Genomic DNA, 18,780 nt, shown 5'->3' on the forward strand with positions numbered 1-18,780 from the left:
GTAACAGTATTAAAGATCTATTACCCCCTCTCACTTTAGCTGGTACATGATCAATGATCATGTATTTTAAACAAGCAACACTATGTTTGGCGACTGCAAAATGCCGTGCTACCGGCTGATCACTCGTCCCACTCAGGATAGCTTTTCTGATGGCCAGTTTATGATTGGCCATCCGTTCCCTCAGTGTGCAGTCGGTTTTCCCCACATAGTGCAAGCCACAGGGGCAGTTAATTAAATAAATGATAAACTTAGTCGTACATGTGAGTCTAAATTTGATGGTATATTTTCTCCCACTGAAGGGATGATGAAATATGCTTCCTGTCAGCAGAGATCTACAGGTGGTGCAATTTAAACACCTGAAGCAACCTTTACGAAGAGCAAGAAAGGTATTCTGTTCACTTTGTCTAGAGGCCAGATCAGTAACGTCAGTTTTAACCAGCCAATCCCTTAAGTTTCTTCCCCTAGTATACGTGGGCATAATGTTAGTCTCAGTCATATTTAGGTCAGGATCTGACTGGATCATGGGCCAGAGTGATTTGGCCACCTTGGAAATAACACTACTCTCAGTATTAAAATGATTTACCCAAGGTAACCGAGATCTAGTAGATTGTTTCACTTGTTGTGTGAGCAAGGATTGTCGGTTGACACTAAGGGCTTTCTCTTTGGCCTTCAACAATCTATCAAGAGGGTATCCCCTCTGCCTAAACTTCACAATCATCTCATCAATCCTGGCAATGGCATGTTCTCGCACGCTACAAATCCTCACAGCTCGTAAGAACTGTGAGTAAGGTAACCCATATTTAGATGGAAGGGGATGAAAACTAGAGAAGTGCAGCACCGTATTGCGATCAGTGCTCTTATGGTATAAGTCAGTAGACACAACACCATCCCTGCAATGAACCAATACGTCCAAAAAATTAACACTATCACTGCTCATAATGGACGTGAATTTAATGGGATGACTCGACTGATTGTGTGTACTGATAAACTTCTGTAGTACCTCCTCCGGTTTGGACCAGATGACGAATACGTCAACTATATATCTTAGATACAAAATGATGGCTTCAGAAATGCCGATATTATCAAAAAAGAAATCTTTTTTGATAATATCGGCATTTCTGAAGCCATCATTTTGTATCTAAGATATATAGTTGACGTATTCGTCATCTGGTCCAAACCGGAGGAGGTACTACAGAAGTTTCAGTACACACAATCAGTCGAGTCATCCCATTAAATTCACGTCCATTATGAGCAGTGATAGTGTTAATTTTTTGGACGTATTGGTTCATTGCAGGGATGGTGTTGTGTCTACTGACTTATACCATAAGAGCACTGATCGCAATACGGTGCTGCACTTCTCTAGTTTTCATCCCCTTCCATCTAAATATGGGTTACCTTACTCACAGTTCTTACGAGCTGTGAGGATTTGTAGCGTGCGAGAACATGCCATTGCCAGGATTGATGAGATGATTGTGAAGTTTAGGCAGAGGGGATACCCTCTTGATAGATTGTTGAAGGCCAAAGAGAAAGCCCTTAGTGTCAACCGACAATCCTTGCTCACACAACAAGTGAAACAATCTACTAGATCTCGGTTACCTTGGGTAAATCATTTTAATACTGAGAGTAGTGTTATTTCCAAGGTGGCCAAATCACTCTGGCCCATGATCCAGTCAGATCCTGACCTAAATATGACTGAGACTAACATTATGCCCACGTATACTAGGGGAAGAAACTTAAGGGATTGGCTGGTTAAAACTGACGTTACTGATCTGGCCTCTAGACAAAGTGAACAGAATACCTTTCTTGCTCTTCGTAAAGGTTGCTTCAGGTGTTTAAATTGCACCACCTGTAGATCTCTGCTGACAGGAAGCATATTTCATCATCCCTTCAGTGGGAGAAAATATACCATCAAATTTAGACTCACATGTACGACTAAGTTTATCATTTATTTAATTAACTGCCCCTGTGGCTTGCACTATGTGGGGAAAACCGACTGCACACTGAGGGAACGGATGGCCAATCATAAACTGGCCATCAGAAAAGCTATCCTGAGTGGGACGAGTGATCAGCCGGTAGCACGGCATTTTGCAGTCGCCAAACATAGTGTTGCTTGTTTAAAATACATGATCATTGATCATGTACCAGCTAAAGTGAGAGGGGGTAATAGATCTTTAATACTGTTACAAAAGGAGTCCAGATGGATTCATGAATTACAAACGCTGGCGCCCAGGGGTCTCAATGAGACATTGGGGCTTCATTGCTTCTTATAGCATATTGAGAGTATGTTCAGTGTCAACTTGCGAGTCAGGGGATTTTTGATTCATGTATAATTTATATTTCTCAGTAAGAGCATTATAAGATTGAGATTTGGATGACATTTGCATGCATTGTATCTGTGCCTGTTTTAATATTGTGTTTTATCTGTACTGGTTCTGGTGCACTTGTGTTAGGTATTTTTAGATTCGGGTTTTTGATTATAGGGTGATGACTCCGGTGGGTGGGACGGCAGGATGACGTCATTGGTGGGCGTCTGAACGCCGGGTCCACGCCGGTGCTCGCCGCACATGGGAAGGGGATATAAAGGTATGTGTTTATTGTATTTGTTATAACCTGAGGACGAAGTAATTAAAACTTCGAAACGTTGTTTTCATCCAACCTGCCTTTGTGCTTCTTTGTACCGGAGTGCCGCCGACTATACTCTATATATATATATATATATATATATATATATATATACACACACACAAGCGTATAAACACAAGTGATACAATACAAACATTTATACCCTCCGCAAGACAAACAATTAAAAACAATGATTTACACCTGACCTGTATCGCTCCATAAGATCCGGCGCCGTGTGCTGGGAAGATACATCACAGCGCTTCATCATCACTGAGCGACACCAGATCGGTTAGAGCTGAAGGAGTATCTTGGTAACCAAGCAACGCTCGTACACCGGCTTCCATTATTTCAATAATACACAGTTTAATCTGCATTACTGCGCTCCCAGCTTTTAAAACATTTATATTAAAAAACACACATACATAAAGCGGCACCTCCATTACAATATAACTTTTGACAAGCAGCAAGTATGTTACAAATCAATGAACTGATGATACACTTAGATGAATTACCATAAACTATGTATTCTGACAAAGTTATACCGTGGGCCTGGGAAGGACGTGTTCGTTATACTTCAGGAACACTGGTCCGTCGGCTGAGACGCTGAATTGATTATACACCTGCCAGCGCTGTGCGGGGGCGAGCTGCTGCAAGCTGCTCCGGAGGCAGCAGAGATTCGTCTGCACGCTGGTGATCTTTTACCTCGATGTATGTGAGCTTGTTACTTTGTAGTAAAATCCTTTGATACTTTTACTCACCGAGTGCGCCTTCATTTCATATATATATATATATATATATACACATATACATACACACACACATACATACACACATATATAATATATATACACACACACATACATAAAAAAAACACATACAAACACACATGTACACATGCAACTGAAAATCTGCATTAAATAGGACACAGAATAACACTTTAGGGTTTATATATGAAATGTCAGTTTACAAGCGGTACCTTGCTAGGTTGCCCTTTACATATGGGGCATTAACATGATCAGAAGCTTTGTAAATAAACCCCTTTGTTTGTCCTTAAGATTTTAAATTAATCCATATTAGGAATTCAAATCTTTTTACCCATAATGAAGATGGTACAGTCAATTATTATATAGATATTAGGCAGCTTATATGTATCCCCTGTAATGACCTTGTGATAACATGGTTAATCGGAATACATATCTTTTACCGGCAGCCGGGATCCTGGCTGTCATGATCCCGAAAGCAGGATCCCGGCCACCAGTATGCCGGCAGCGGGGCGAGAGCTAGAAAGCCCCTTGCAGGCTCGCTGCTCTCGCCACACTGCAGGCACGGTGGCTCGCTGCGCTTACCACAGGTTATATTCAACCTCTATGGGTGTTGTGGGCACTCATAAAAGGGAGAAAATCCTGTGGCACCAGTATTCCGGCATTTCACCGCCTGTCAGGATTCCAGCCGGGATCCCGACAGGCGGTCTTGTGATTGCCTTCCAGTTAATCAATGCTCCTATCTAATTTACGGGGTTCTGGGTAGGGTTAGGCACTAAGGGAGTGGTTACCTGTAGCCGCCACCCCCAAGATTTATCCCTAGACACAAATAGAGGAGGGTTAGGATGGGGGGGGGGGGGTTAGCCTACTTACCCACCACAACTGTTGGGATTCTTGTGTTCGGGATTGCCCGGTCGGTCATGTGATCGCCGGCTTCCCAAACCTTCGACCGACAACAAGTATTGGGGGTTATTCAGAGACATAAATTCGCATGGTGTCGGCCGCCCAGCAAAGGGCAAGGCTGCCCAGCATGTGTAGCGCTGACCAGTGATGCGATTGCAATTGAAGTGCGATCGCATCGCAGAAAGCTGCAGATAGAGGATGACCCCTGTATATGCAGCCAGGCTGTTTAACACAGGATAACCGCTGCCATGTTTCCCATCACAGGAAACGCAGGCGACGACATCCGGCCACACGGAAAACGTCCATGACACACCTGCGATTCCTGCACTACTCCTCCCAACACCTGACAATCACTATGAGATCACATGCTTCCAGGATGCGACTGCATAGTGAAAGCGTGTGCGTGTACAATGCGGACGCAGCGCATACAGACAGATGATACACGGCCATATGCAATTTTATTAACATAGTATCCACCATTGAATACCCCCCATTGTCGTTTACGGTTGTTTCCTAAACTATTACCCAACATGTGCACCGGGTGCTCTCATATGTTAAGCAAGGTCTATAAAACAGTATTGCCCCAATTCTCTGACACCCCTAGTCAGGGGGTCATTACTGCACCCCTGTGCAGCCACTCTAAAATCCAGAAAAAAATGAAAACTACAATTATAGTCTCTTACTGTAACGATTCTGCTAACAAAGACTTTGCCTATTTCATTTGCTTCTATTTTATTGAAAGAATGCTTCACTTGTAGAAATGATACTTGTAGAGATGCATTATGAAAGCCTGTAATCGGCTCTATACATTAGCTTTTTCTTGGAGAATAATTTGCATTATTCTGTTATGATAATATACAGTAAATTATAAATGTAATTCTAGACATCATAAATTGCCCACTAACATAATAAGAGAGTGGAATAGGTACATGTCTGGTGATTGCCTTCTTCATGTCTGTCACCTGCTGAAATGTCATGTGGAGTTTGATTGGTTTGGTAATGGAGCTCATTAATGAGGTTGGACTCAGCGATGTGTGGCCCATCTGCTCTGGAGGCCCCACATGTGCAGCAAAAGCCATTTACAGTTTTTACTTTTACGGTTATTGATCTGAAAACCTGAATGTGGTTGCCCGGTACATCAGCCGAACACAGCCCATGCCCCGGAAGAACGGTTTTGTTAGGAAACTGGCAACTTATAATTATGCCCTGGATATATAGAATACATCTAAACCAGGGGTTCTCAACCCCAATCCTAAAATACCACCCACCAACCAGCCATGTTTTGTGAATTTCTTTAATCAGACATAGGTGAGTTAATCTATTTTGCTGTGTCAGAAATTATCCTACAAGCTTTCACAGAAAGAAATCCTTAAAACACCTGTTGGGAAAACTTAAGAGTCATAGTTGAGGACCACTGCTCTAAACTGTCACGTGGTGGTTTGTAGTCCCTCAAACAATTTAGCTATGTTGAATTAACTATGAGCTGCTGTGTGCTGGACTGTGCCGCTGAGCTGCAGCAGTCTTCTCTGGCTGTGCGGGGGAGATCGATCGCACTAATCCCATCTACCCTTGATCTACTGCTGGCAAAGGTTTTTTTTGGAAGGTGGCATGGCAGCGCTACCTTACATTAGACCCAGTCCCACTCCCTTCAGCCCTGGGAGCGGGGTTACAATCTACGTGTCCTGACTGGGCTTTACAGGGAGGCACAGCCACATCTCCTTCAGTAGCAAGCTGCATGTAAGAAGGACCCCAGCACCCACAATGGAGTGCAGCCACACCAACAAATATATATATATATATATATATATATATATATATATATATATATATAATAAGAATTTACTTACCGATAATTCTATTTCTCGGAGTCCGTAGTGGATGCTGGGGTTCCTGAAAGGACCATGGGGAATAGCGGCTCCGCAGGAGACAGGGCACAAAAAGTAAAGCTTTAGGATCAGGTGGTGTGCACTGGCTCCTCCCCCTATGACCCTCCTCCAAGCCTCAGTTAGGATACTGTGCCCGGACGAGCGTACACAATAAGGAAGGATTTATGAATCCCGGGTAAGACTCATACCAGCCACACCAATCACACTGTACAACCTGTGATCTGAACCCAGTTAACAGTATGATAACAGCGGAGCCTCTGAAAAGATGGCTCACAACAATAATAACCCGATTTTTGTAACTATGTACAAGTAATGCAGATAATCCGCACTTGGGATGGGCGCCCAGCATCCACTACGGACTCCGAGAAATAGAATTATCGGTAAGTAAATTCTTATTTTCTCTATCGTCCTAGTGGATGCTGGGGTTTCTGAAAGGACCATGGGGATTATACCAAAGCTCCCAAACGGGCGGGAGAGTGCGGATGACTCTGCAGCACCGAATGAGAGAACTCCAGGTCCTCCTTAGCCAGGGTATCAAATTTGTAGGATTTTACAAACGTGTTTGCCCCTGATTAAATAGCCGCTCGGCAAAGTTGTAAAGCCGAGACCCCTCGGGCAGCCGCCCAAGATGAGCCCACCTTCCTTGTGGAATGGGCATTTACATATTTTGGCTGTGGCAGGCCTGCCACAGAATGTGCAAGCTGAATTGTATTACACATCCAACTAGCAAAAGTCTGCTTAAAAGCAAGAGCACCCAGTTTGTTGGGTGCATACAGGATAACAGCAAGTCAGTTCTCCTGACTTCAGCCGTCCTGGAACCTATATTTTTAGGGCCCTGACCACATCTAGCAACTTGGAGTCCTCCAAGTCCCTAGTAGGCGCAAGACACCACAATAAGCTGGTTCAGGTGAAACACTGACACCACCTTAGGGAGAGAACTGGGGACGAGTCCGCAGCTCTGCCCTGTCCGAATGGACAAACAGATATGGGCTTTTTTGAGAAAAAAACCACCAATTTGACACTCGCCTGATCCAGGCCAGGTCCAAGAGCATGTTCACTTTTCATGTGAGATGCTTCAAATCCACAGATTTGACTGGTTTTAAACCAATGTGTTTTGAGGAATCCCAGAACTACGTTGAGATCCCACAGTGCCACTGGAGGCACAAAAGGGGGTTGTATATGCAATACTCCCTTGACAAACTTCTGGACTTCAGGAAACTGAAGCCAATTCTTTCTGGAAGAAAAATCGACAGGGCCGAAATTTGAACCTTAATGGACCCCAATTTGAGGCCCATAGACACTCCTGTTTGCAAGAAATGCAGGAATCGACCGAGTTGAGATTTCTTCGTGGGGCCTTCCTGGCCTCACACCACGCAACATATTTTCGCCACATGTGGTGATAATGTTGTGCGGTCACCTCCTTTCTGGCTTTGACCAGGGTAGGAATGACCTCTTCCTGAATGCCTTTTCCCTTAGGATCCGGCGTTCCACCGCCATGCCGTCAAACGCAGCTGCGGTAAGTCTTGGAACAGACATGGTACTTGCTGAAACAAGTCCCTTCTTAGCGGCAGAGGCCATAAGTCCTCTGTGAGCATCTCTTGAAGTTCCGGGTACCAAGTCCTTCTTGGCCAATCCGGAGCCATGAGTATAGTTCTTACTCCTCTACGTCTTATAATTCTCAGTACCTTAGGTATGAAAAGCAGAGGATGGAACACATACACCGACTGGTACACCCACGGTGTTACCAGAAACGTCCACAGCTATTGCCTGAGGGTCTCTTAACCTGGCGCAATACCTGTCCCGTTTTTTGTTCAGACGGGACGCCATCATGTCCACCTTTGGTAATTCCCAACGGTTTACAATTATGTGGAAAAACTTCCCCATGAAGTTCCCACTCTGCCGGGTGGAGGTCGTGCCTACTGAGGAAGTCTGCTTCCCAGTTTCCATTCCCGGAATGAAACACTGCTGACAGTGCTATCACATGATTTTCCGCCCAGCGAAAAGTCCTTGCAGTTTTTGCCACTGCCCTCCTGCTTCTTGTGCCGCCCTGTCTATTTACGTGGGCGACTGCCGTGATGTTTTATCCCACTGGATCAATACCGGCTGACCTTGAAGCAGAGGTCTTGCTAAGCTTAGAGCATTATAAATTTACCCTTAGCTATATTTATGTGGAGAAAAATCTCCAGACTTGATCACACTCCCTGGAAATTTTTTCCTTGTGTGACTGCTCCCCAGCCTCTCGGGCTGGCCTCCATGGTCACCAACATCCAAAACTGAATGCCGAATCTGCGGCCCTCTAGAAGATGAGCACTCTGTAACCACCACAGGAGAGACACCCTTGTCCTTGGATATAGGGTTATCCGCTGATGCATCTGAAGATGCGATCCGGACCATTTGTCCAGCAGATCCCACTGAAAAGTTCTTGCATGAAATCTGCCGACTGGAATTGCTTCGAAGGAAGTCACCATTTTTTTTACCATGGCCCTTGTGCAATGATGCACTGATTTTAGGAGGTTCCTGACTAGCTCGGATAACTCCCTGGCTTTCTCTTCCGGGAGAAACACCTTTTTCTGGACTGTGTCCAGACTCATCCCTAAGCACAGGAGACTTGTTGTCGGGATCAGCTGCGATTTTGGAATCTTTAGAATCCACCCCTGCTGTTGTAACAGTATCCGAGATAGTGCTACTCCGACCTCCAACTGTTCCCTGGACTTTGCCCTTATCAGGAGATCGTCCAAGTAAGGGATAATTAAGACGCCTTTTCTTCGAAGAAGAACCATCATTTCGGCCATTACCTTGGTAAAGACCCGGGGTGCCGTAGACAATCCAAACGGCAGCGTCTGAAACTGATAGTGACAGTTTTATACCACGAACCTGAGGTACCCTTAGTGATAAGGGCAAATTTGGGACATGGAGGTAAGCATCCCTGATGTCTCGGGACACCAGATAGTCCCCTTCTTCCCGGTTCGTTATCACTGCTCTGAGTGACTCCATCTTGATTTGAACCTTTGTAAGTGTTCAAATTTTTTTAGATTTAGAATAGGTCTCACCTAGCCTTCTGGCTTCAGTACCACAATATAGTGTGGAATAATACCCCTTTTCTTGTTGTAGGAGGGGTAATTTTAATTATCACCTGCTGGGAATACAGCTCGTGAATTTTTTCCCATACTGCCTCCTTGTCGGAGGGAGACCTTGGTAAAGCAGCCTTCAGGAGCCTGCGCAGGGGAAACGTCTCGACATTCCAAACTGTACCCCTGGGATACTACTTGTAGGATCCAGGGGTCCTGTACGGTCTCAGCGTCATGCTGAGAGCTTGTCAGAAGCGGTGGAACGCTTCTGTTCCTGGGAATGGGCTGCCTGCTGCAGTCTTCTTCCCTTTCCTCTATCCCTGGGCAGATATGACTCTTATAGGGACGAAAGGACTGAAGCTGAAAAGACGGTGTCTTTTTCTGCAGAGATGTGACTTAGGGTAAAAAACGGTGGATTTTCCAGCAGTTGCCGTGGCCACCAGGTCCGATGGACCGACCCCAAATAACTCCTCTTCCTTTATACGGCAATACACCTTTGTGCCGTTTGGAATCTGCATCACCTGACCACTGTCGTGTCCATAAACATCTTCTGGCAGATATGGACATCGCACTTACTCTTGATGCCAGAGTGCAAATATCCCTCTGTGCATCTCGCATATATAGAAATACATCCTTTAAATGCTCTATAGTCAATAAAATACTGTCCCTGTCAAGGGTATCAATATTTTTAGTCAGGGAATCCGACCAAGCCACCCCAGCTCTGCACATCCAGGCTGAGGCGATCGCTGGTCGCAGTATAACACCAGTATGTGTGTATATACTTTTTATGATATTTTTCCAGCCTCCTGTCAGCTGGCTCCTTGAGGACGGCCCTATCTATAGACGGTACCGCCACTTGTTCTGATAAGCGTGTGAGCGCCTTATCCACCCTAAGGGGTGTTTCCCAACGCGCCCTAACTTCTGGCGGGAAAGGGTATACCGCCCATATTTTCTATCGGGGGGAACCCACGCATCATCACACACTTCATTTAATTTTTCTGATTCAGGAAAAACTACGGTAGTTTTTTCACATCCCACATAATACCCTCTTTTGTGGTACTTGTAGTATCAGAAATATGTAACACCTCCTTCATTGCCCTTAACGTGTGGCCCTAATAAGGAATACGTTTGTTTATTCACCGTCGACACTGGATTCAGTGTCCCTGTCTGTGTCTGTGTCGACCGACTAAAGTAAACGGGCGTTTTAAAACCCCTGACGGTGTTTTTGAGACATCTGGACCGGTACTAATTGTTTGTCGGCCGTCTCATGTCGTCAACCGACCTTGGCACGTGTTGACATTATCACGTAATTCCCTAAATAAGCCATCCATTCTGGTGTCGACTCCCTAGAGAGTGACATCACCATTACAGGCAATTGCTCCGCCTCCTCACCAACATCGTCCTCATACATGTCGACACACACGTACCGACACACAGCACACACACAGGGAATACTCTGATAGAGGACAGGACCTACTAGCCCTTTGGAGAGACAGAGGGAGAGTTTGCCAGCACACACCAAAAACGCTATAATTATATAGGGACAACCTTATATAAGTGTTTTCCCTTATAGCATCTTTTTTTTTTTTATATATTTCTAACGCCAAATTAGTGCCCCCCCTCTCTGTTTTAACCCTGTTTCTGTAGTGCAGTGCAGGGGAGAGCCTGGGAGCCTTCCCTCCAGCCTTTCTGTGAGGGAAAATGGCGCTGTGTGCTGAGGAGATAGGCCCCGCCCCTTTTTCGGCGGCCTCGTCTCCCGCTCTTAACGGATTCTGGCAGGGGTTAAATATCTCCATATAGCCCCCGGAGGCTATATGTGAGGTATTTTTAGCCAAAAAAGGTTTTCATTTGCCTCCCAGGGCGCCCCCCTCCCAGCGCCCTGCACCCTCAGTGACTGCCGTGTGAAGTGTGCTGAGAGGAAAATGGCGCACAGCTGCAGTGCTGTGCGCTACCTTAAGAAGACTGAGGAGTCTTCTGCCGCCGATTCTGGACCTCTTCTCGTTTCAGCATCTGCAAGGGGGCCGGCGGCGAGGCTCCGGTGACCATCCAGGCTGTACCTGTGATCGTCCCTCTGGAGCTAATGTCCAGTAGCCAAGAAGCCAATCCATCCTGCACGCAGGTGAGTTCACTTCTTCTCCCCTAAGTCCCTCGTTGCAGTGATCCTGTTGCCAGCAGGACTCACTGTAAAATAAAAAACCTAAGCTAAACTTTTCTAAGCAGCTCTTTAGGAGAGCCACCTAGATTGCACCCTTCTCGGCCGGGCACAAAAATCTAACTGAGGCTTGGAGGAGGGTCATAGGGGGAGGAGCCAGTGCACACCACCTGATCCTAAAGCTTTACTTTTTGTGCCCTGTCTCCTGCGGAGCCGCTATTCCCCATGGTCCTTTCAGGAACCCCAGCATCCACTAGGACGATAGAGAAATATATATATATATATATGCACCCCCTTAATACCTGGCCTTAAAGATCTCCTGGTGGCCCTTGTTCTAACAGTCCTAGTAAAGCACACAGCAATTACTGTAAATCTACAATCAATAGACATCACTCATTTACAAGAGTCCAAGCATACAGTAGTAGTGTGCTAGATGGCCCACCTGAGGTAAGACTTCTAGACAGCACAGGAAGAGGGTCAGAGTCCTGCTCTGGTTTGATTAAAATAGAGACAGCAGAGGATGAAGTGATCTCTCGAAGGAGACTGCTGACGCCTTGCGTGGATTCTTTAAGTAAAGAGGTGACATTCTGTGTAGACTCCTTTAGAAGATGGGAAACTGTAGGACCTGTTTTTGCTTGTCCATTCAGGTCTTTATTATCAATGTTGATTGCAAAAAGGATGGAGTTCAAACCTGTGGATACAAAAGCATCACACAACATGGACATTTAGCCACACCATCCCAATATCAAAACTGTGTGCCGAAAACTATTGTTAAATATACACGAAACCTATAATAATTTAGTAAGTTAGGAACGAATCCCTGCATGTACTACGACACTAAATGGGAACATTCTGCAGCATCGTACTTACAGACGTATCCTAATGCACCTAGCCTCTATATGCCATACAGCGTGAGATGCCTGGTGTGAGTGAAACGTGCAACATGGGGCAACATCTTTCTCGCGCAAATGTGTGTCTTAATCGCAATGCCACAAAACTACTTCATGAGACTACACTGACTATCTTGATATGCGACACTTGTATATCTGTCAGTCTGAATCAGTACACGAAGCGTAACGGAACTTGGCATGAAACAGCTGTGGCTGCTGCATCATAGCACTTCATATACAGATTCAGACTCAGTCACACACAGATATACAAGAGTCGCATATGTAATTAAGCAGTGCAGTCTCGTGAAGCTTTTTTTATTGCAGAGCATTGCGGTTAAGTTGCACAATCACACAAAAAAAATGTGAAAGAGACATAGGACCTGGAAGGTATGTATGGCACGATAGTGCAACAGTGCATAAGGACAAATCTGTATGCTAAGGGCCAATTAACAGTGGTAATTACTGCCTTGGACTTTTACACCCAGAGCTCTCCAATTACAATTTTTCCTTGCGTGTTGATGACACGCGTTAACCCAACCCATAGATTCGGGAATAAGTATCCAGAGATATGGGTTAACATGTTTGCGCTACCTGCGATAAGGGCAAAAATAAGATTTTAAACCTACCGGTACATCTTTTTCTCCTAGTCCGTAGAGGATGCTGGGGACTCCGTAAGGACCATGGGGTATAGACGGGCTCCGCAGGAGACATGGGCACTATAAAGAAACTTTAGAATGGGTGTGCACTGGCTCCTCCCTCTATGCCCCTCCTCCAGACCTCAGTTAGAGAACTGTGCCCAGAGGAGACGGACAGTACGAGAAAGGGTTTTTGTTAATCCAAGGGCAAGATTCATACCAGCCCACACCATCCACACCGTATAACCTGGAATATACGCAACCAGTTAACAGTATGAACAAAACAGTATCAGGAAAAGACTGATTTCAACTGTAACATAACCCTTATGTAAGCAATAACTATATACAAGCCTTGGAGAAAATAGTCCGCACTGGGACGGGCACCCAGCATCCTCTATGGACTAGGAGAAAAAGATTTACCGACTGAGCAAACGCAAGGTCCTCATCAGCCAGGGTATCAAACTTCTAGAACTTTGCAAAAGTGTTTGAACCCGACCAGGTAGCTGCTCAGGAAAGCTGTAAAGCCGAGACGCCCAAGAAGAGCCCACCTTCCTAGTGGAATGGGCCTTTACCGAATTTGGTAACGGCAATCCAGCCGTAGAATGCGCCTGCTGAACCGTGTTACAGATCCAGCGAGCAATAGTCTGCTTTGAAGCAGGAGCACCAAGTTTGTTGGCTGCATACAGGACAAACAGTGCCTCTGTTTTCCTAACCCGAGCCGTCCTGGCTACATAGATTTTTAAGGCCCTGACTACATCCAGGGACTTGGAGTCCTCCAAGTCACCCGTAGCCACAGGCACCACAATAAGCTGGTTCATATGAAATGATGAAACCACCTTGGGCAAAAATTGAGGACGAGTCCTCAACTCCGCTCTATCCATATGGAAAATCATATAGGGGCTCTTGTGAGACAAGGCCGCCAATTCGGACACCCGCATCGCAGATGCCAAGGCCAACAACATGACCACCTTCCAAGTGAGAAATTTTAATTCAACCGTCTGAAGCGGTTCAAACCAGTGAGAGTTTAGGAACCGCAACACCACGTTAAGGTCCCATGGTGCCACTGGGGGCACAAAAGGAGGCTGAATGTGCAGCACTCCCTGTACAAAAGTCTGGACTTCTGGGAGAGAAGCCAATTCCTTCTGAAAGAAAATAGATAGGGCCGAAATCTGTACCTTAATGGAGCCTAACTTCAGGCCCATATCAACTCCAGTCTGTAGAAAGTGGAGAAAACGGCCCAGATGGAAATCTTCCGTAGGAGCATTCTTGGCTTCACACCAAGATACATACTTCCTCCAGATACGGTGATAATGTTTCGCCGTCACCTCCTTCCTAGCCTTTATCAGCGTAGGGATGACTTCTTCCAGAATACCTTTCCCAGCTAGGATTCGGTGTTCAACCACCATGCCGTCAAACGTAGCCGCGGTAAGTCTTGGAACACGCAGGGCCCCTGCTGCAACAGGTCCTCCCTGAGAGGAAGAGGCCACGGATCTTCTGTGAGCATGTCCTGAAGATCCGAATACCAGGCCCTTCGAAGCCAATCTGGAACAATGAGTATTGTCTGCACTCTTTTTCGTCTTATGATTCTCAATATTTTTGAGATGAGAGGAAGAGGAGGGAACACATAGACCAACTGAAACACCCATGGTGTCACCAGGGCGTCCACCGCTACTGCCTGAGGGTCCCTTGACCTGGCACAATACCTCTGAAGCTTCTTGTTGAGGCGTGACGCCATCATATCTACTTGAGGAAGTTCCCAAAGACTTGTTATCTCTGCAAAAACTTCTTGATGAAGTCCCCATTCTCCTGTATGGAGATCGTGTCTGCTGAGGAAGTCTGCTTCCCAGTTGTCCACTCCCGGAATGAAGACTGCTGACAAAGCGCTTACGTGATTTTCCGCCCAGCGAAGAATTCTGGTGGCTTCCGCCATTGCCACTCTGCTCCTTGTCCCGCCTTGGCGGATTACATGAGCCACGGCTGTGACGTTGTCTGATTGAATCAGAACTGGTAGGTCGCGAAGAAGATTCTCCGTTTGTCGTAGGCCGTTGTATATGGCCCTTAATTCCAGTACGTTGATGTGTAGACAAGCCTCCTGGCTTGACCATAGTCCCTGAAAATTCCTTCCTTGTGTGAGATGCTCCCCATCCTCGGAGGCTCGCGTCCGTGGTTATCAGAACCCAGTCTTGAATGCCGAACCTGTGACCCTCTAGAAGGTGAGCACTCTGCAGCCACCACAGAGACACCCTGGCCCTGGGGGACAGGCTTATCTTCTGATGTATTTGTAGATGGGACCCGGACCACTTGTCCAGAAGGTCCCACTGAAATGTCCTCGCATGAAACCTGCCGAAGGGGATGGCCTCGTAGGCTGCCACCATTTTTCCCAGAATTCGAGTGCATTGATGAACAGACACTCTTTTTGGTTTTAGCAGGTCTCTGACCATGTTCTGGAGGTCCTGGGCTTTTTCCATTTGGAGAAAAACCCTCTTCTGTTCCATGTCCAGAATCATGCCTAGGAGTGATAGACGAGTCGTTGGAATCAATTGAGACTTTGGCAGATGCTGTTGTAGCACTCTCAGGGAGAGCGACACGCTTTTTAGCAACTGATCTCTCGATCTCACTTTTATCAGGAGATCGTCCAAGTACGGGATAATTGTGACTCCCTGCCTGCGCAGGAGCACCATCATCTTTGCCATCACCTTGGTGAAAATCCTCGGGGCCGTGGAAAGCCCAAACGGCAACGTCTGAAATTGGTAATGACAGTCCTGTACAGCGAATCTCAGGTACTCCTGATGAGGAGGATATATGGGGACATGAAGGTATGCATCCTTTATGTCTAGTGACACCATAAAATCCCCCCCCCTTCCAGGGTGGAGATCACTGCCCTGAGCGATTCCATCTTGAATTTGAACTTTTTCAAGTACAGGTTTAGGGATTTTAGATTTAAAATGGGTCCGACCGAGCCATCCGGTTTCGGGACCACGAACAGGGTTGAATAGTACCCTTTCCCCTGTTGGACTAGGGGAACCTTGATAATCACTTGCTGTTGACACAGCTTTTGAATTGCAGCTAACACTATTTCCCTCTCTGGGGGAGCAGCTGGCAAGGCCGACTTGAAAAATCGGCGAGGAGGCACCTCTTCGAATTCCAGTTTGTAGCCTTGGGACACAATTTCTAGCGCCCAAGGATCCACGTCTTACAGAACCCAGACCTGGCTGAAGAGTCGAAGACGTGCCCCCACCGGTGCGGACTCCCTCAGTGGAGCCCCAGCGTCATGTGGTGGATTTAGTGGAAGCCGGGGAGGACTTCTGCTCCTGGGAACTAGCCGTAGCAGGCGTTCTTTTCCCTCTACCCTTACCTCTGGCAAGGAAGTATGAGTCCCGACCTCTTCTGGACTTATGCGACCGAAAGGACTGCATCTGATATTGTGGAGTTTTCTTTTGCTGTGGGGGAACAAAAGGCAAAAAAGTAGATTTACCCACGGTAGCTGTGGAAACCAGGTCCGCGAGACCTTCCCCAAATAAAACCTCACCCTTGTAAGGTAAAACCTCCATATGCCTCTTTGAGTCGGCATCACCTGTCCATTGGCGGGTCCACAGGGCTCGCCTAGCAGAAATCGCCATGGCGTTTGCTCTCGAACCTAGCAGCCCAACGTCTCTCTGAGCGTCTCTCATATATAAGACTGCATCTTTAATGTGACCTAAGGTCAATAAAATGGTATCCCTATCTAGGGTATCAATGAAAGCTGACAAGGTATCTGTCCAAGCAGCAACTGCGCTACATACCCATGCCGATGCTATTGCCGGCCTGAGTAAAGCACCCGTATGTGTATAAATAGATTTTAAGGTAGTTTCCTGTCTGCGATCAGCAGGATCCTTGAGGGCTTGCCGTGTCTGTAGACGGTAGCGCCACCTTCTTGGACAAGCGCATTAAAGCCTTGTCCACCCTGGGCGAGGATTCCCACCGTACCCTGTCCCGTGCAGGAAAAGGATACGCCATAAGCATCCTCTTGGGAATCTGCAGTTTTTTATCTGGAGTTTCCTAAGCTTTTTCAAATAACTCGTTTAGCTTATGAGATGGGGGAAAGGTTACCTCAGGTTTCTTTTCCTTAAACATGTGCACCCTCGTGTCAGGGACAGAGGGGTCATCTGTGATATGCAAAACATCTTTTATTGCAATAATCATATAATGAATACTTTTGGCCACCCTTGGGTGTAACCTTGCATCATCGTAGTCGACACTGGAGTCAGAATCCGTGTCGGTATCAGTGTCTGCTATTTGGGATATAGGACGTTTTTGGGACCCTGAAGGGCCCTGTGACACAGCTAAAGCCATGGATTGACTCCCTGCTTTTTCCCTGGACTCTGCTTTGTCCATCCTTTTATGTAATAAAGTCACATTTGCATTTAAAACATTCCACATGTCCAACCAATCAGTTGTCGGCGTTGCTGACGGAGACACCACAATCATCTGCTCCACCTCCTCCTTTGATGAGCCTTCCGCTTCAGACATGCCGACACACTCGTACCGACACACACCCCCCCCCCCCCCCCCCCCGCACACAGGGATATATTTATATGGAGACAGTTCCCCAATAAGGCCCTTTGGAGAGACAGAGAGAGAGTATGCCAGCACACACCCAGCGCCAACTCACACTGAAAACAAAATTCCCAGATAAATAGCGCTTTTATATATAATTATCTGTATATAATACACTCACTGCGCCTTACAAGTGCCCCCCCCCCCCCCTCTTTTCTGCCCTGTGTCACCGTGTTCAGCAGGGAAGAGTCCGGGGAGCCAGCTTCTCTGCAGTGCTCTGTGGAGAAAATGGCGCTGGTTACTGCTGTGGGATCAAGCTTCGGTCCCGCTCAATTTTGTAATACTGGCGGGGGATTTTAATATATACTGCCTCCGCAGCCTATATCAGAATCAGAATCAGAATCAGCTTTATTGGCTAGGTGTACTCACGTACACTAGGAATTCTTTGTGGTACAATGCATCACCAAGCAGCAACATGAAGGGGGAATACATAGCATTCGAAGGGGGAAGAACATAGCATACATTACACACATTACACGTATGAGTTGATACTGCACATTGCAACTGTACAATAGACTCAACATATTAGACATATTAACACGTAGGACTAAACACAAAGGCTGCTTGGCAGAGCAGCACCGAGGCAGCCATCCGCGGCGCCAACTAGAACTCAAACAATGCAAATAATACAGAAGATTTAAGTATTACATCAAAAGATAACCCACACAGACAATAAAGACAGAAAGCATAATGCAGGGTTGGTGTAAGCATTTTGGGTAATAACCTCCAGGGGTTGTGTATTCCACCCTCACAAGGTACCAGGTGCGGCAGCCATCTTAGGCGCTCTGCGTAGGATTACCCAGGGTGGAATAGTCCACCCCTAGAAGAGAACACAAAACGGGGAGATTGCAGAGTCCTTAGGTTCAGAGTAGGGTTCCAATAAAACCATCAGGTCCATGTATTTTTCATCCCATCCACAAGTTTACCAGATAAGGCAGCCATGTTGGGCGCACTATGAAGGTTACACAGTGGGAGATGAGCCATACAAGGGCCAAATGCATTCACGGGAAAACTGACACGAGTGTAGGAGTATGTAATACCCTGCATGGAAAGATCCAAATGAAGCACACCCTGCCCATGGAGGAACCATCCGAGGCAGCCATGTGAGGCGCACTGTGTAGGTTACTGCTGGCAGGGTGTGCAACCAATGGAGGTACACATTACAGGAATAGCACACAGTACTTAGTGCATAGTACTAGCCAGTCCTAGAGGTGTAATATTGCTGCCCAGGGCGCCCCCCCTGCGCCCTGCACCCATCCGTGCCTGC

The 18,780-nt window shown here is 46.5% G+C and overlaps 1 protein-coding gene across 5 annotated transcripts in view; it reads right to left on the reverse strand.

Moving 5' to 3' along the window:
• SNX29 (sorting nexin 29) overlaps positions 1-18,780 on the reverse strand; it is a 1,242,095-nt gene that overhangs the window by 1,132,255 nt on the left and 91,060 nt on the right. For 4 of the 5 annotated variants that reach the window (XM_063934341.1, XM_063934342.1, XM_063934343.1 and 1 more), the window contains exon 7: positions 11,835-12,083. The exons of the other annotated variant lie outside the window; for it this stretch is intronic. In XM_063934341.1, coding sequence (XP_063790411.1) covers positions 11,835-12,083 — 249 coding nt within the window. The remainder of the gene's footprint in view (positions 1-11,834; positions 12,084-18,780) is intronic. 5 annotated transcript variants of the gene reach the window in all.

The sequence above is a fragment of the Pseudophryne corroboree genome, chromosome 7 (assembly GCF_028390025.1).
Source record: "Pseudophryne corroboree isolate aPseCor3 chromosome 7, aPseCor3.hap2, whole genome shotgun sequence".
NCBI classification, from domain to species: Eukaryota; Metazoa; Chordata; class Amphibia; order Anura; family Myobatrachidae; genus Pseudophryne; species Pseudophryne corroboree.